We start from the raw sequence: 16,388 nt of genomic DNA, 5'->3' as shown, positions 1-16,388 counted from the left end.
AGGAAGCCCCTTTTCACAAGTGACATTCCATCAGCGACCATACTTGGCTTTGATGCCAAATGTTAGGTACTTAACTAGTACACTAAAAGCCCCATGACTGATGTAACTTGCTAAGCTAGTCCCTTAATAAAACCATTTAGGACCAGATCACTGACGTTGGATGTTCCAAAAGATTTGACAAATGTGATTGATTGGGCTTCCCAAGATGAAGTATGCGTCCCTCCGAGAAACTCATGGCTTATCTAAAGAACCTATTTACTACATTTTCTCAAGTTTGGTAGAGAAGCTATGTGGCCGATCTACTAGCTAAAGAGTATAAAGAGGGATGTAGCCAGTAAAGGGAAGCATCTGGCTCTGTTGCGATGTGCTTTCTGTTCTACAATACATCTCCGTTGTTGTTTAAAGGGAGCTTGGGTGTTAATTTCCTCCATGTTCTTTCTTTTGTAGAAGAAACCATCAACACAGAAATTGTAGCATTAGAGTTGAGGCATATGAACATGTAATTTCAATTGGGATCATCAATGATTATTCTGGGAAACTCTTTCACTCAATGATCTTTCTTTTGTAGAGGAAACCCCTCCAAAGGGCAGAAGATTTTATTTGGGCAGTGGACGAAATCCTAAATCTAACCCTCTCCATTGAAAAAAAGGTGGATTTGTTTGAAGGTCGCATAGTTGGATTTCAGATCACGGGCACATTTTTGTTATGCAATTATACAGGAGACATGGAAGATAAATTTTGGTGAAGTTGCAAGTGTTTCCACATTGGGTAAGTGGTAGAGGCCACACATGTGAACAAAATAGACATTTAACTTTTCTCCATTCCAATTGTTTGCCTATGGATTAACATTGATGGCTAACATGCAAGAATACTTCTCAGTTCAGATCTTTAAAAAAAAAAAAACACCCTTCTTATAGTTGAGGATGAATCAATGGTGATGAACGAAAACAATCTGAACATTGTAAAGGGAAAAAAAATCCAAAATCTATAGCTGATGAAGAATGAGAAGAACTAGGGGAATGAATGAAATTGTGAACTTCTCCAAAATTTTGGTAAAATTTAGAGCCTATGGTAGAAACAATTAGTCCTAAGTCTTCTTCCACTGGATTTTAGAGAAAAGGGATCAAGAACAATGAGTTGAGTGAGAAAGAATCTATGCCCCAAGACCTGCTCAGATAAATTTGTATTGTCCATTAGATGAGAAAAGATTAACAAGTAGAGCATCATTTTCCAAAGCATTTCGTCACCAATAGCCATCGTGCTCCCATTATAAAGACGTATAAATATAAAGATGCCTTAATTTTCCAATCAAGCTTTTGCTTTGATTGGTGAAGGAGGTGAAGTGATAATCGGATAAGTGTTGCACTTCAAGATGAAAGAAATTACAAATGGTCTGTTCACCACCAGAATACCAAGCTGACTTTTCTTTTATCCATGGATATACTTGCTATCCTGAGTTCGTGTGGAGCGAATTTCAAGACCACCTTCTCTCTCCTTACCCCCTTCTTCTCCCAAAAGCCAAGAAATAGCATCGCCTCTCATGCCCTTTGCCCTCTTCCTCCTCAAGGACCTCAAAATCCGGCCAAAATCCCCACATTGCTTTACCTGGCTTCAAGTCATCACCCATCCACTCACTTGGCTGTCATATCAGCCATCTGCATGGGAATCCCCACCCTGCCTTCTCTATTTCGCCGCATTAATAACTTCAGGAAAGGCCTATTTACATACAACATCAAAAAACAATGGACAAGAGACAGTCTTTGAATAAGTTTGAATAGGAAGATTAGACAATCCACGGGCCTTTTTATCACTGGATTGCTATCCTTTTGGTGAAACAGACCCCATAAGATCATTTGTTCCAACAATCCACATGCAACATTCAAGGATGCCCAAAGTATATCCATGGCACCATCACGTGAACGGGAAATGCATGGAAATGATAATGAGATCAATATTCCAACAGAAGATAACTGATTTTGCGGATCATGAATCCGAGATGGAACATGAGAAAGGTGTTGTATCGAGACTAAATAAAAACCTAGGAAAAAAAAAAGAATGCTTTTTGGATCATGATTCAAAGACAAAAAAAGTGGCGTACTCAGACTAAATTAAAGCCTAGAAAGAAAAAAAAAATGAAAATGAAAAATATATATAAAAAAAAAGAAGCTACGGTTCAAATAAGAACAGTAGCAGTATTCTTCTGTGTCTATTTGTGCGCAAGTTTGCTGAGGGTTTCTGTTGCATAGAACTCAATGTCCTAGTGGTCTGGAACAACTAGACTACGGTTTGTGGACGAAGTGTCTACTTATGGCACCAGGGTATGAGAAATACTGGATTTATTAGCAGCATAAAAAAGCAAAGTAAAATTCCAGTAACACGTGGACTAAAGCAGCATATAAGCAATGGGAAAGGAGGAGCTGCTCACCTTTTTACCAGCTTGGGAGAAGCTCATTACTTCCGGTATCTTGTCCAGAAGCCTTTCCTTTTTGTAGATTCATTTTCCGACACAGACTGAGTTGATTTCGATCCGATTGAGAAGTGTCGTCTCAAAAAGGGCTTTGCAAAAGAGCTCTTCATGCTAGAACTAGTCCCCATCTTGGGACCTTTCCCCTCCCCTCTTGAGCTATTTCGTTGGTCAGACGCGGCTTCACCGTCAAGATCGCTATCAACGACTCCAATCCGGGATATTTTGTTTCTTCCCTTCGGATCAATTTCCGATTTTGATGCTTTTCTGGACATCTTCGAAGGCAAGATCTCTCTGGCTGTACATACAGGACAAGACGGGTCATACCTATCTATTTCAGTTGTTGAGTGTTCTAAACATTCCGCATGGAAGACGTGCCCACAAACCAGAACAGAAACTACTGAGAGTTCATTGCTGGCCAGGATTTTCTGGCTACTCCATGAGGGTCTTTCTATTATCAGCTTTGAGCATGTTCCACATGTTTGCAAATCCGTGGAGGGAGAAATTGATAGCTGGCTGTTGGAACTGGTAATCTTACCATGACCAGAACTCATATTCTCACTGTCGAATGACCATCTCTCTCTTTGAGAGGCAACAAGCTCAGAGAAAGTGCGCATGGACCAACCATCTGAAGACCCGCCATGAGAACCCATAGTCAAGTCATTGCTGCAGACACAGACAACACAAAAGATTATTTTCCTTCAGATACCAATTTAACAAGATTTTATATGGTGTAAAAGCCTGTATAGTCCAGTATTTTTCAAAAAAGTACAGTACGGCTTACACCATAGGATGATCCAACCCGTCCATTTGATGGGCCACAACGTAAATAGGTTATACCCAAAAAATCACTACTATAATATGATCCCAGCCCTCTGATCTATAGAGGAACTGCATATTATGGAGAAGTCCTAGGCCTCTGATCTATAGAGGAACTGCATATTATGGAAAAGTCTATAGATACAACCTATTTATGTTGTGGCCTATCAAATGGACGGTTTGGATCATCCTATGGGGTAAGCTAGACTATCCAGGCTTACACCATATAAAAACTCCCAATTTAACTTTCTATGACTTGAACACCAGAATCAGGGTTTCAGAAACTTGCCTAGAAAGTTGGTAGCCTGGTGACTGGCGTGCTCGCCTTGAAGGAGTTGGATCGCTGGGAAGCATGTGACTCTCGGAGGATGAAGGGTCCGCTTTGGACATTGATGAAGAGGGAGTTGAAGGTACAGAAACCAAAACCTTTGGATCCGATGTGATCATAACCGTTGATGATTTCCCAAAACCCTTTTCCTGTAAAGAATTCAAATGGAGTGGCAAGCTAAGATCAGATGGAGTTACCATGGCAATCAACATTAAAAAGCTTCTTCCAATAAAGGCACTCCGACTGATTCCAACGCACCTGTGCGGAGAAATTGCTTCCCAAAGATAGATCTGTTCAACATGCATAAGAATGTCAGATGAAACACACTTGGGTCGACCGCACCTAAGCTTAGGTGCGGTCGAGGGCCCAAACACATGGGTCCCACATTTTTTCTGCTGATCAAAACCATTCATTTGCAAGGCCCCTTCATAGATAGGGTGTGTACAAAAAATCAGGTCCATTGGATCATCCTAATCCCTCCAAAAGTGGAGGGCAAAAATGGGCAGATTTGTGGCAAACAGTGTCTGTCCATTTTGACCTCCACAAATGGATGGGTTAGGATGATCCTATCGAGCTGATTTTTTGTACATACCCCATCTATGTAAGGGCCTTTCAAATGAAGGCTTTGGATCATCCTAACAAAGTGGGCCCACATGAGTTTGGGGCCCTCAACCGCACCTAAGCTTGGTGCGGGCGGTCTCTCTCTCTCTCTCTCTCTCTCTCTCTCTCTCTCTCTCTCTCTCTCTCTCTCTATATATATATATATATATATATATATATATATATATATATATAGACACACACACACACTATATAGCAGAAGAGAAAATGAGAGAATTATTTGAATTTCTCCCAAAATTCTATGAGAATTACACATCACTTTTTTTGACTTTTTTTAACAAAGGCACCCATTCAACCCACATATTTTCAATCATACCCCCTCCTTTATGCTTTTTAACAAAGGCACCCATTAAAGCCACATAATTTCAATCCTACCCCCTTCCTTTATGCTTTTTTAATTATGGAAACCTCTATAGATTGGAGGGCTAGGATCAGCCTATGGAAATGGTTTTACGGGCACAACCTTTTGATGTTGTGTTCCATCACATGGACGGTTTGGATTAACCTATGATGTGGTCAGTACAGTTCTTTGTCGGCCGGGTTTTTTTACGTGTGTGTGTGTGTGTGTGTGTGTGTGTGTGTATATATATATATATATATATATATATATATATATATAGAGAGAGAGAGAGAGAGGGAGGGAGAGAGAAAACGGTTTCTACACACGTGTAGATAAGTTATCTACACACTAGCTTAAAATACAGTGGAGGGCATATTGTTTGGGTGATCCAAACCATTCATTTGATTAGCCCTCACATAGATAGGGTGTCCATAAAAAATCAGCTTTATAGGATCATCCCAACCCTACGATTTGTGGAGGTAAAATGGACGTGTATAAACCTTCACAAATTTGTCCATTTTTTGCCTCCACGGTTCGAAGGGTTAGGATGATCCTATGGAGCTGATTTTTTGTGGACACCCTATCTATGTGAGGGCCAATCAAATGAATAGTTTGGATCACCCAAACAATGTGGGCCTCCACTGTATTTTAAGCTAGTGTGTAGATAACTCTACACATGTGTGTAGAAACCGTTTTCTCATATATATATATATATATATATATATATATATATATATATATATATATATATATATATATATAGTGTGTAGATAACTTATCTACACATGTGTGTAGAAACCATATATATATATATATATATATATATATATATATATATATATATATATATATAATTCATTGTATCATGGAGGCGAGTTCGTGGTCCCCTTTGCACACTACTGGTGGGGGCGAATATCATCTTAAGGAGGGCGTTTATGCGCCTTGAAGCATCTTCCTATCTTCTTATCTTCTTCTCAACCACTTCACGGATTTTCTCCAACAGATACATTAACTTTATTAATATTCATCTTGAACATGCCCTCATACATAGAAATATTCACATATATTTGTAAAGTAATGTGAAACTATGAAAGAATATATTTATATGCCAATATATCTTTCATATAGCAGTAAAGACATGTTGACATGCCAGGTATTCCTTGGCAATGTTTCACTGACTGACATGCCTAACTTAAAAAGATGGAATTATTAAAGAAATCCAAATAAACTCGAGCTTGGGGGGAGTAAGAAAACACTCATTTTGTGGTTGAATGGATCTTAATCACTTGATGCATTGCTCATATAAATGAAAACCTATTGTCTCCACTGCACAAAAACAAAGAAGCCTATGGTAATTGGAAAAGAGCGTTTCAAGATCTGGAGCGACATACAGATACAGAATGCTATCACATGCAGCGATTGAACGTGCTAATGTCACAAACATCAACAAAATCAATGCAATTTGTTCATTCATGTGAAACAATTTGTTTGTTCGTGTAATACAAAAGACCTTACCAAAATATAAAACCAAACATGACATGAAGTAGACACAACAGGAGCACGTCACTTGGACATGGCAAGTATGTAAATAAAAGGAAATTCTACTATTGAATTTTTATAGATAAGTGAAATCATTTTATATCAAATTACTTTGACAATTGTTTGTACGAAAATCGTTCCTAAATCGTTTCATGCAACTATTGTTTTGAAAAGTGATACCATTCAAAAAAAAATTGTTTTGAAAAGTGATGTGGCTATTGAATCTCATTTGATATTCGATTAGCATTGAAAAGAGAACCTGCTATTGAATCTTATTTGAAAAGTAAAATCGTTTTGAATAAATCTTTCGGATCAAGTATGTAAAGAAATTATTTAATTTAAATCACAGGGAATTACTTTAATTTTGATACTCAAGTATTGACTTTATATTATGGACACATTACGCATTGTGACTCTTTTGGATGACCGGCATAGACTCGGAGAGTAGTGAAATAAGAAGTCAACAGGGAGGAAACAAGCACTGGATTTGCCTGGAATTACAGCATAGACTTGAAGAGTATGGGAATAAGTAGGGGTGTCATTACTAATATATATATATATATATATATATATATATATATATATATATAGAGAGAGAGAGAGAGATAGAGAGAGAGAGAGAGAGAGAGAAAGAGAGGAGAGAAAAAGAATCATTCCTACGATTTTTCAAGCAAAATTCCACCTTTTTGGGGGAATTTGGTTTGAAAGCTATAAGGGGGGACAATAATTCCACCTCAGTAACCATTAAAAAAAATAATAATAATTCCACCTCAGCAGACATGCACAATTACCTAGGAGACATGCCAATGAATCTTCTTAAATTTCGTTTTATAAATGGCAAGCAAACAAGGATTCAAGGAATGGCATATGAAATTCCTTTAAATTCCCTACAGCAGCTGAGATTTAGGGCAACCAAAGTACCAAACACAGCCTTATACTCTTAAATTGCTTTAGCTCTGTTTGGTTGCTCAAATGTGGCTGGCAGATTAGTAGTAGAAGAAGAAGAAGTCAAAGGGAAGTAGACAAGAATGGAAGATGGGGGGAAGAATAGTGGAAGAGTGATAAGTATAGTTTGATTGTTGTTTGGTTGTGCAGTAATCCTTGAGAAGATTAATCGAAGATGTAGGGGTGTCATTACCAAAATAAAGGGTGGAGAGAGAGAGAGAGAGAGAGAGAGGGAAGAGAATAAGACGAGAATTTTCTCCTCTTCTTCAACCCAAATTCCACCAAAATGGTGAAAGATGGGGAGAAGATTACATTAGGGAACATTGCTGCCGCGTAGGCGCCACGTAGGAAAAAAGGGAATTATGATGTCTGGAAGATGTCTTGGAGTCAAAGGGAGTTTCAATGCAAAATGGCAACCAAACATGCATTGGGCAGATTAGTGGAAGATCATCGGCGATTCAGATCTCCTTGCTTTGAGCAACCAAACAGGTTAGTGAAGTGGATCCTGCCAATTGAGGGTTAAAGATTGGTACCATGATCATGTTTTCTATTCCACGTGGGGTATGTTTGTGAACCCCACCACAGGGGAGATATGTGGCTTTTATTCTGAACCCCGCACAGGAGTGATACATGGCTAGTGTAGTGGGACTCGTAATCGGAATAAGTGTAGTCGTAGTTACAAAGGCTATAAATTTTTTAAAGTGTTTTAAATTGTTATTGAATTATTTCGTGCAAATGGAGATTGCAGACTGTGTGAGATTTAAGTGAGAACCCTCGTTGCTTTACAAAAGAAATACGATTTTATTGAAAATAAGTTCCGAAATAGTTTATCTCGCATGCGTGATCCGGCTAGTTAAGGCTGGTGATTATTTACTAGGCTATTTAGCTCACTCTGCATTTACCTTGTTTTAGATCAATTAGTTTAGTTCACTCCAAGGCCGGCAAAAATACCAAGAGATTTTGGAAGATGAAAATACTTAGTTTATTCTTGCTTTTTATTTGTTAATTAATTGGGAACTTATTTTGAGGACTGTAACTTCCTTATTTTGGAAGTCCATACTTTATTTTGTTGAGTAGTAGTTTGAGATTCATGGATTTATTTAGAATTTTGACCAAATTATAAAAATTAAGTTTATTTGATTGTCATTGATACTAATTAAAATGTCCTACTATGAAATTTGAGATATAGTTAAAGACCTCCCATGCTTATGTGACTGAGCCATATGGGCATGCAGTCGCTGCCACATCCATGGCTTGTGCTGCTGGGTCGGGGCATGACCAAAAGTGGTATCAAAGCTTAGGTTTATGATCCTCCAGACTATCAGAACACAATCTATGACTTTGGAGAATGTTGGAGTATAAAAATATGACTTGGTGCATTGCCATAGACTCATAGCTGAATTTAAGGATCTTACAATCGATCTGACTGTATGATTATGCTTTAGGGCTGGGCTTAGAATAAGTGTTTTTGCTTAACACTATGTTTTTAAACAAGCGTAGGAATTGTTTCACTTGTATTGATTCGTTTAAATAAGATTTAAGTTCTTAATTCCTCAATTTTGTGGGCTAGATATTCTTTGCAATGCCGCCTAAGACAAGGAGACTTGGAGACCCTACCAATGGTCGGAGAGCGGTGAGCCAAAAAGTTATGGGCACTTGGTCACATTAGGACACTGGTAGCATAGATGGAAACCCTCAGGGGTCAAGAGCGGGACATAGGCCTAGTATTGATTTTGGTTAGGCGGATGTGTCAGTTGATGCCGACCCTAGTTGGGGTAGTCGAGCAGCAACAACAGTAGGACCGGTAGGACAGTTGGAATCAGGCAAGGCAACGTAGTGGGATAAAGGAGTTCAACCGATCCTTTAAAGGCAGAGAAGTGTCTTGATGAGATGGAGAAAGCCTTTGACGTCTTAGAGTGCGCCGACACGGAAAAAGTGACGCCACGAACTTGTATCCTATGTCGCAAATATCGTTCTCGGAAATTTCTTGGCAAGGTGAAATCTCAGGATATATTTTTTATTTTTATTTTTTTTTGGGTTTATAACAAGAAGAAAATGATAAAATAAAATTATTTAAAAATATATAAATTAACGAAAAATAAAAAATACATAAAAATATAGCAATGTTAGCGTGATACATATTTTTAAAATTCTCGGGATTATTTCGGGATTTTGTCGTTTTATCAAAATATCGCGATAAAATTGCTATAATTTGAAAATGTCGGAAATATTTGTGACATGTACCATGGACACATACAACTGGTTGAAGGTCGAGCAGAGAATTCATGAACTTGATGAAGATTCATATGCCCAGGAGTTTAAAATGCGGACTTAGACAAGAACGCGGCCAAGGTAAAAGGGAGTCGACTCGGAGGAGTCCACGATGACAGAGCAGTTTTGAAACTATGGGCCCACTGCACTAGCCGCATGCCACCCATGTGGCAGGATTCGGAACAAAAGCCACATATCTTCGATATGATAATTCTTAGTCATATGATCCTGAATATGAAGCTCTCAGCCATCGATCTGACCAATCTATGCCATGCATTAAACTCCCCTTCTTGAAAAGAACTTGTCCTCGAGTTCGAATATAGTCACTAAAATATGGAGTCGGAATTTGGTTGGCCACAACGAATGTAATGTCGAACCGGCCTTAAACTGGAGTCCTTTCCAATGGACCGAGTACTTCCATTGTGCTAGTAACTTGGCATAATTTGGTTGACGGTGGGACACGATGTAATCATAAGATACACCATTAAATTATGGTAATGAGGTCGAAAGAAGCGTGTATTCTCTTCGTCCCTCAAGTCGCAGGTTCACATGTCTCTGTTGTTCACTGATTCTTGCTCGTGTCTCAAAAGTACAGTTAACGCCTCAAATTGGCATTGCAGTTCTCACAATGATTGTGTCATTTCAATGCGTAGTTGCCCTTCCTCATGCAATTGTCGTGTCAATTCCTCCACTTGTGTTCCAATCTTGTGTTGGTGACTCATAGATCTTACATAGGTGGGGTTTGATGCTCACGTGAACTATGTCAGGAGATTCGATCTCTCCGGGTGCGTTGTATGGCATTAGTGATCCTTTCGATTCTCAAGTATTTTTCATAGGCAAATTTCTGACGAATCCAGTGTTGAATAGCTACGGCAGAAGTGACATGTTTAATGAATACATTTTTTTGCTCGGTGCATTTCCCACGTCTTTTCAATTTTAAGACAGACGGCTTTCCTTATGGAACAAGACTTGCCTTCTAGGCCTTCACCGCACGTATTTGTCTAGCTTGTAGCTTCATGTAATCTTGAAAAGTTATTGATGCAATTTTTTCTAAAAATTGATCACGTACTTCTTCCTGATGCAGAAGGATTGGTCTCCCATGTTATGTCACCCCGTTACACGGGTATTTTAGTCTTTTTATGTAACCCTAGAGTACAATCATATATATAATATGTGTGTGTGTGTTCTGATTTCGGGATAGTGTAGCAACAACCTCTCAAAAAAAAAACTAGGGTTTCCAGTACCTAGCCGCTGCCCCTCCTCCCCGACCTTGCTACTGCTCCGCCCTCCCCAACCACCACCTGCGCTCTCCCCTGCTGCTGCCCCTTCCCAATACCCCAAAACCCGCCCTCCCACGTCAATACCTTCCTCCTCACTGCCGCACCCTCCCACAACCTCAATACCCCATCCCTTACTGTTGCACCCTCCCAAAACCCACTGTTTTGGGCTTCTCCTTGGTGCAGCAAACACCCACCACCCCACATAAGCCGAAAACCGATTTTGAGTTTTTCCTTGTTCACCCTACCCCCCTTCTGATCCCACTATTTGGGCACTTTTTCGTTTGCCACCCTAGCCTTTCTTTACCAAATCACCCCACCCCTCATCTGATGGTACCCACGCCTCATGCCCTCATCCACCCCTCATCTGATGGTACCCACCCCTCATCTTGATGGTTTGAACCATCTCACTCCCTCTTTCTTGTTGTTGTGAGACTCCAGAACAAACTAGTTGCTTGTTATTTCGTCGTCGTGTGGTTGGTTGTGTGTGTGCTTGGATCTCTTCCGTTCCGAAGCCTTCTGATATCGTGTTGGGATGACTATTTGACACCCTAATGATTTTCTTCTTCTAGGTTATGAGTTGATATTCCTTCTTCTCTGCCAATTGTGTGTTCATCCCCTACTGGCTCCTCTCTTCGGTGGAGATCCCTATGGTTCAGATGACGTCCATCAAGTTTAATGGCTCTAATTATCCTCTGTGGCGTACGATAGTTGAGACTTTCCTTCTGGCTTAGGGAAAAGTTGAGTACATTGAACGGGATGCCCCCTGGTGATGATAAATCACATAGCAAGTGACACCATGAGGATGCCCTTATCAATACTCTTTTGTGGAATAGCGTGGAACCGAAGATTGATGGCCCCATGATGTATCGTCACGCTTCCAAAGACATTTGGAAACGTGCCGAAACTCTATTCCGGTGTGAACAACCTGACAAGGAACTGCGATGTCTACTCGGAGAAATTAACAAATAATTTGTTAAAATATGTTTAAACTAGAGTCAAATTTTTTGGGTTTAATTTGGAAAAATCATCCTAAATTCAAAAATGTGATAATTTTTTTTTTTTTTTTGGCATGCTGTGATAATTGTTAATTATTTATGATCTTTCAAGGTTTAAAATGGGGCATAAAAAATTCAAGATCTTTTCAAGGACTCTTCAATCATTTGGATGATTTTGTAACTACGCAAGGAATCACAAGTTTGCAAAGCAGAAGGGAACCCTAAGTAAACGGCCCATGCAAAGAAAAAGATAATCTCACACAAACAAATAACTTACTGTTCCTTTCAAACAGAACTGAAAACTTCCCAAAATACTGTTCATCAAAGAAAGAACAAATGGTTGAGAATTATTTTATTTTGGTGCCGCAATTATATAATTCTATAGCGCAAGATAGTTACTCAGATAATTTCAATCAAAATAAAAATACAAAAGGTTTTACCGAAAGCACTAGGTCTAGAGTTCGCTGTAGCTCCCTCACAAACTGAGGACTTTTGCCATGTCAGCATCCGAAAATTCTCCACCGGACTTCCTCCATTTGAAAATCTTTCAGTTTCTGACCCAAGATTCCGGGAGTTGTCAACTGAAAAATGCACATTATTATCCAAGGGCTCCTCTGTCTGTGCTCGGCTATCCCATTGAAAGCTCTGTGATGGGGAATAGCTCACACTCCTGTTTGAAGATTGGATTGGAGTTCTGCTGCGCAGAGTTTTATCCCTTGCAGCGACACAACATACAGAACCCATGCTCGCTCATACATACAAAAATCCTTCCAAATGATAAGAAGCTCATAAATGTTCCAAAAAACTTTAGTGTTTATGGTCAAAAGTTCTGGTTTCTTGCAGAATTGTCATGCCATTGGTCCAAAAAGAAGTTAATTTCAAGTTGTCCTGCAAAGAAAAAGTAGGAGCATATATAATCCAAAAGAATAAAAAGTGTATGAATTTTAATTCATTAAACGAAGTTTTAGTTCTTCCATAACACATATATAATCATACAACAAGCAAAGAAACAATATGGGAAGCCTACCAACCAAGGTACAGAAACAGAAATCAAACCAAAGAGTAAATCCTAGAGAGAAGACAAGCTACAAGCAGAAACACAAATAAATAGATAAATACTCTGCCTAACTAAAAAACCTCAAAACAAATTCTTTCCAAAACTGAACTTTCAAACTATAAAGAGAAACCACTAAACCAACAACCCTCAACCTCTAATCAAATTGCAGAAGCCTCTAAACCATTTTGTATTAAAAACCTAAAGGAACCTAACTGTTTCAGCATACAAAGCCAATTTTAGGGCTAAATAAAGAAAAGTACCAAACAAGTTGCATAAATTAGAATGAAAACCAACAAAGATATTCCTCTACCTACAATCCAACTGCATCAGTTTCGTTCAAATATAACGTAGCAAATGCTATTCTAGTAACAACAGTCAAAATCCACAATTCCCGTCAAGAAAATGAGGCCTTCAAAGTCACTGGCAGGATTTTATTTTTCAACATTAGAAAAGATATTTCTCTAAAACGAATAAAATAATTCAAATCAGATGCTAAAAGTAGCACATGAAAAAATCAACTGATGGAGACAAGTCCTGTAAAATGCCAAAGTTAGGGAAAATCCTACCCTCAATAGATCAAAACAAACAGAAATCCATAGCGAAAAAACAGTAATTAAAGTAAAAAAAAAAAAAAAGTGTTGCTAAAATCCTAACTTTCTTTTAAAGTTGATACGGTGCCAAATTAGCGAGGAAAAACAAAAGAAAAACTGTTCATCTGCTCAAAAAATAGAAGAAAAATACAAAAAGAATCGGATTCCGTATCGTATTGCAAGTTACCATCAAAATCCCTAAAATATGAAGAATCGTGCGCCATCAGGCCACAACGACGCGAAAACAAACCCTAAAAAGCCATTATAGCTGGATAAGACTAGGTTTTGAGATTCAGTTCATAAAGTTCTAATCAGATGCTAAAACTGGCACGAAAATTGAGGGGAAGACACGAGATTTTTTAAGTACTCGGAATAAAAAATACGCACCTAAAATCGAATTCCATCGCTAGTTTTCCGTTTTAAAAAATAGAATCGAGAATCCTCAATGAAATCCCTAAAAATACCAAAGATGTAAACGATCCGAAATTCTCTCCCAAGAACAATAACTACGGTGAAATCTGCCGTTTTTTAGCTTCGAAAAATCGCTTAAACGGATGAAAAATCTCCGTAGAAGCAAAAGAAAATCTCGAGAGGATTACGTGACTGAAACGTACTCTGTACTTTCTTATAATAGAGTTTGAGAGAGAGAGAGAGTGTGTGTTTCAAAACGGTATTTATGAGAGATGATTTGTTCTCTCGAAAATGTGGAACTTTGATTAGTTGAAATGTCTAAAATGCGCCGAGTGCGTAACACTCGTTCCTGCTTTTCTACCGACACCGTAGCCGGGGAAACATGTGGTGCGTACTGAGCAACAGACATCATCTAACTTTCTTTAATGTCGGAAATGCCGTGGGTGCGGAACAGTACAAAACTAGGCATCTCTAGCTTTTTACTTGGGACTGCCCTCTCTAGTGTACTTGTGACTACTCGTTTTTTCTTAGAGGGGCTGTCACTAGTAAAAGGGAAATGATATATGCGCCCCTTTTTGGGACCAGCTTCAGTGTACGTGACAATCAGGCACGTTAAATTTTTCTCACGTGAAATACGTCAGCCCATCTGCAGTCGTAGATAATTAGATATACTGCAGCTGGGTGTCCAAGTAAAAGTAAAAGTAAAAGAAAGGGGTTGATATATATCACTTCCCAAAAAAAAGGGTGATGATAAGTTCGCACCCCCTTTAAAGGAGGGTCTGTGACATACTTTAACGTTTTTTAACGTTTCAAATGGTGGCGGTGCGAATTTATCGTTGCCAAAAAAAAACGTATGACCGCCAGGAGTCGGGCAGGTGAAGCGTGGATGACATGCGGGGGGGCGTATTGCGCATCTTGCTTGAGTTAGAAACAATATGTACGCAGGTGGCAAGGTATTCATGCTTTACCTGTAAATGGCAAAATCGTAATAATATAAAGGTTGATTTGTTTATTTTTCTTCATTTTTGTCGTTTTCCATTTAATGTGATGAATATAATTTGGGCAAATGGTAAATGGACTCCCTCATGGATATCTCTCTCTTCATTCTCTCTCTAACCTAGAGGAGAGAGAAAGACACATGGGGGAGTCGATTCATCAATTTGGGGAGTCGATTTATCACTCCCTTTGGAAGGGAATTGCTAGTGAATCCATCTTGGAAAGGGATTTTTGACAAGAAGTCTAATTTGTAAAAGGGTTTTGTTAACGAGTGCCCTGTGTAAATCTAAGTGCATTGAAAATGTAAATCTATACATTGTTTGAGAAAAAAAAAAGACTCAAAAGCCATGTAATCTATGTAAATTTATTGTAGATTTACATTTTCAATGCAAACAAAACCCTTTGTAAAATATCATCTAAACACTTGGGCTTCTCTCTGTTTTCGATTTTGAGTCCAAAACTGATTATTGGAATCAAAATTAAATGCAATTTTGAGTCCAATAATCAATCTTGGACTCAAAATCAATTCTCAAATCCACAATGAAAAGGGCCTAAACGTTAGAGATAAAGCAATGGTTGCCGGAATTGAGTTGTTTTCTTAATTATAATTTTACTCTTCTTGTAGCCTACTAAACCTTGGAGATAGATAGAATAAGGGGAATTTTCTAGAAAATTGTGTTTTGTGAAATTATGGCCTGGATGGTGGTTGAAGTTTGTGTGCATATAAAGCATAGAAATGCTCTCTTTTTCTTCTTCTCTGATTTTTTTTTTTTCTTCATCTCCATGACTATCATTGCAACTCATAAGAGGAACAGAAAGAGAAAGAATAGAGGAGGAAGAAGAAGTCGAAAAGAAGAATCGACGTCGGAAAATGGAAAAGAAGAAGGAAGAAAACAAAAGTCAGTGCCTGAAAATAAAAATAAAAATAGATGAAGAAGGAAGAAAGCAGAATCGCCGCTAGATATAATGAAAGATGATGTAGAAATGAAAATCAACATTGACATGACCTGCACTGTTCTCAACACGACTTGGACCCCAGCTTTTACCGATTTGGCCCTAACTTTTTCAGCCTTTTTCATTTTTTTTTAAGTCTTCCATTTTTTTTCCCGCGTTGATTTTTCTTTTTTCCTCTTTCCTCTTATTTTACATTTTTTTTCGACACCTTCCATTTTTTTGGGCAACGATTATTCCTTTTCCTTCTTATTCTTAGGTATTTTCTTCATCTTAATCTTCTTCTTTTTCATTTTCTTCATCTTTCTTCTTTTCCGAGTTGCATCGATGATCGGAGGTGGAGAAGAAGAAAATGTAAAAAAAAAAAATAGAGAAGAATTAGAGGACATTTCTAAGATTTTATATGCACTTGAGGGCAAAAAAGTCTTTTGGACTGTACAGTGCCATACATTGGTGCAACGAAATTCAACGACCACCCACCCATAATTTTATAAAGATACCACAATTTCTTTATCAATCAACCATAGAATAATTTGTCTTTTAATTTGTCCTATAAAAGATTCACAACAAGTAACGAAGAAACCTCGAGTTAATATTTAAATGATTATTTGCATTATGGTCCATCTTCTCTTTACATGACCAGGTTTGTTGATAAGAACCCCAACTAACATCTTTGATTGGATGAGCTAGGCCCTTGGATCCATCATGCCTAGCTCATTTAAGTTTCAATAAAAATCATCTACTTCAGATGATCATGACCCTCCAATCTCTAGAGGTTTTT

At 38.3% G+C, this 16,388-nt stretch overlaps 1 protein-coding gene across 3 annotated transcripts; it reads right to left on the bottom strand.

Annotated features, from left to right (window-relative positions):
• Positions 1–1,171: 1,171 nt before the first annotated feature.
• On the bottom strand, positions 1,172–13,982 carry LOC143892654 (uncharacterized). Of its 3 annotated transcripts, none has more exons than XM_077397423.1 (6): positions 13,864–13,982; positions 12,043–12,490; positions 3,870–3,901; positions 3,573–3,760; positions 2,426–3,130; positions 1,172–1,716 (listed from the first exon to the last, which is right to left on the bottom strand). In XM_077397423.1, exons 2-5 carry the CDS (start codon positions 12,344–12,346, stop codon positions 2,452–2,454), a joined length of 1,203 nt encoding a protein of 400 aa, XP_077253538.1. In that variant the 5' UTR covers positions 12,347–12,490; positions 13,864–13,982; the 3' UTR covers positions 1,172–1,716; positions 2,426–2,451. The 3 variants fall into 3 exon arrangements, with proteins under 3 accessions (XP_077253538.1, XP_077253537.1, XP_077253539.1); XM_077397422.1 differs by having other exon boundaries at positions 13,637–13,919; XM_077397424.1 differs by lacking the exon at positions 13,864–13,982 and adding an exon at positions 12,970–13,060.
• Between the last annotated feature and the right edge of the window lie 2,406 nt (positions 13,983–16,388).

This window comes from Tasmannia lanceolata, unplaced genomic scaffold, assembly GCF_043159265.1.
Source record: "Tasmannia lanceolata isolate RefF3 unplaced genomic scaffold, GAP_Taslan_0.1 ptg000015l, whole genome shotgun sequence".
NCBI lineage: Eukaryota > Viridiplantae > Streptophyta > Magnoliopsida > Canellales > Winteraceae > Tasmannia > Tasmannia lanceolata.
The sequence above is the reverse complement of the archived record's forward strand: the minus strand, read 5'-3'. Positions and strand labels throughout refer to the sequence as shown.

Bases quoted from the DNA above. Each gene is read 5' to 3' on its own strand.
- LOC143892654 (XM_077397423.1), bottom strand. From the start codon at position 12,346: ATGGGTTCTGTATGTTGTGTCGCTGCAAGGGATAAAACTCTGCGCAGC. The intron at 3,761-3,869 runs GTGCGTTGGAAT...AATTCTTTACAG, and splicing joins GAAGCAATTTCTCCGCACAG to GAAAAGGGTTTTGGGAAATC. The intron at 3,131-3,572 runs GCAAGTTTCTGA...CTGTGTCTGCAG, and splicing joins CCAGGCTACCAACTTTCTAG to CAATGACTTGACTATGGGTT.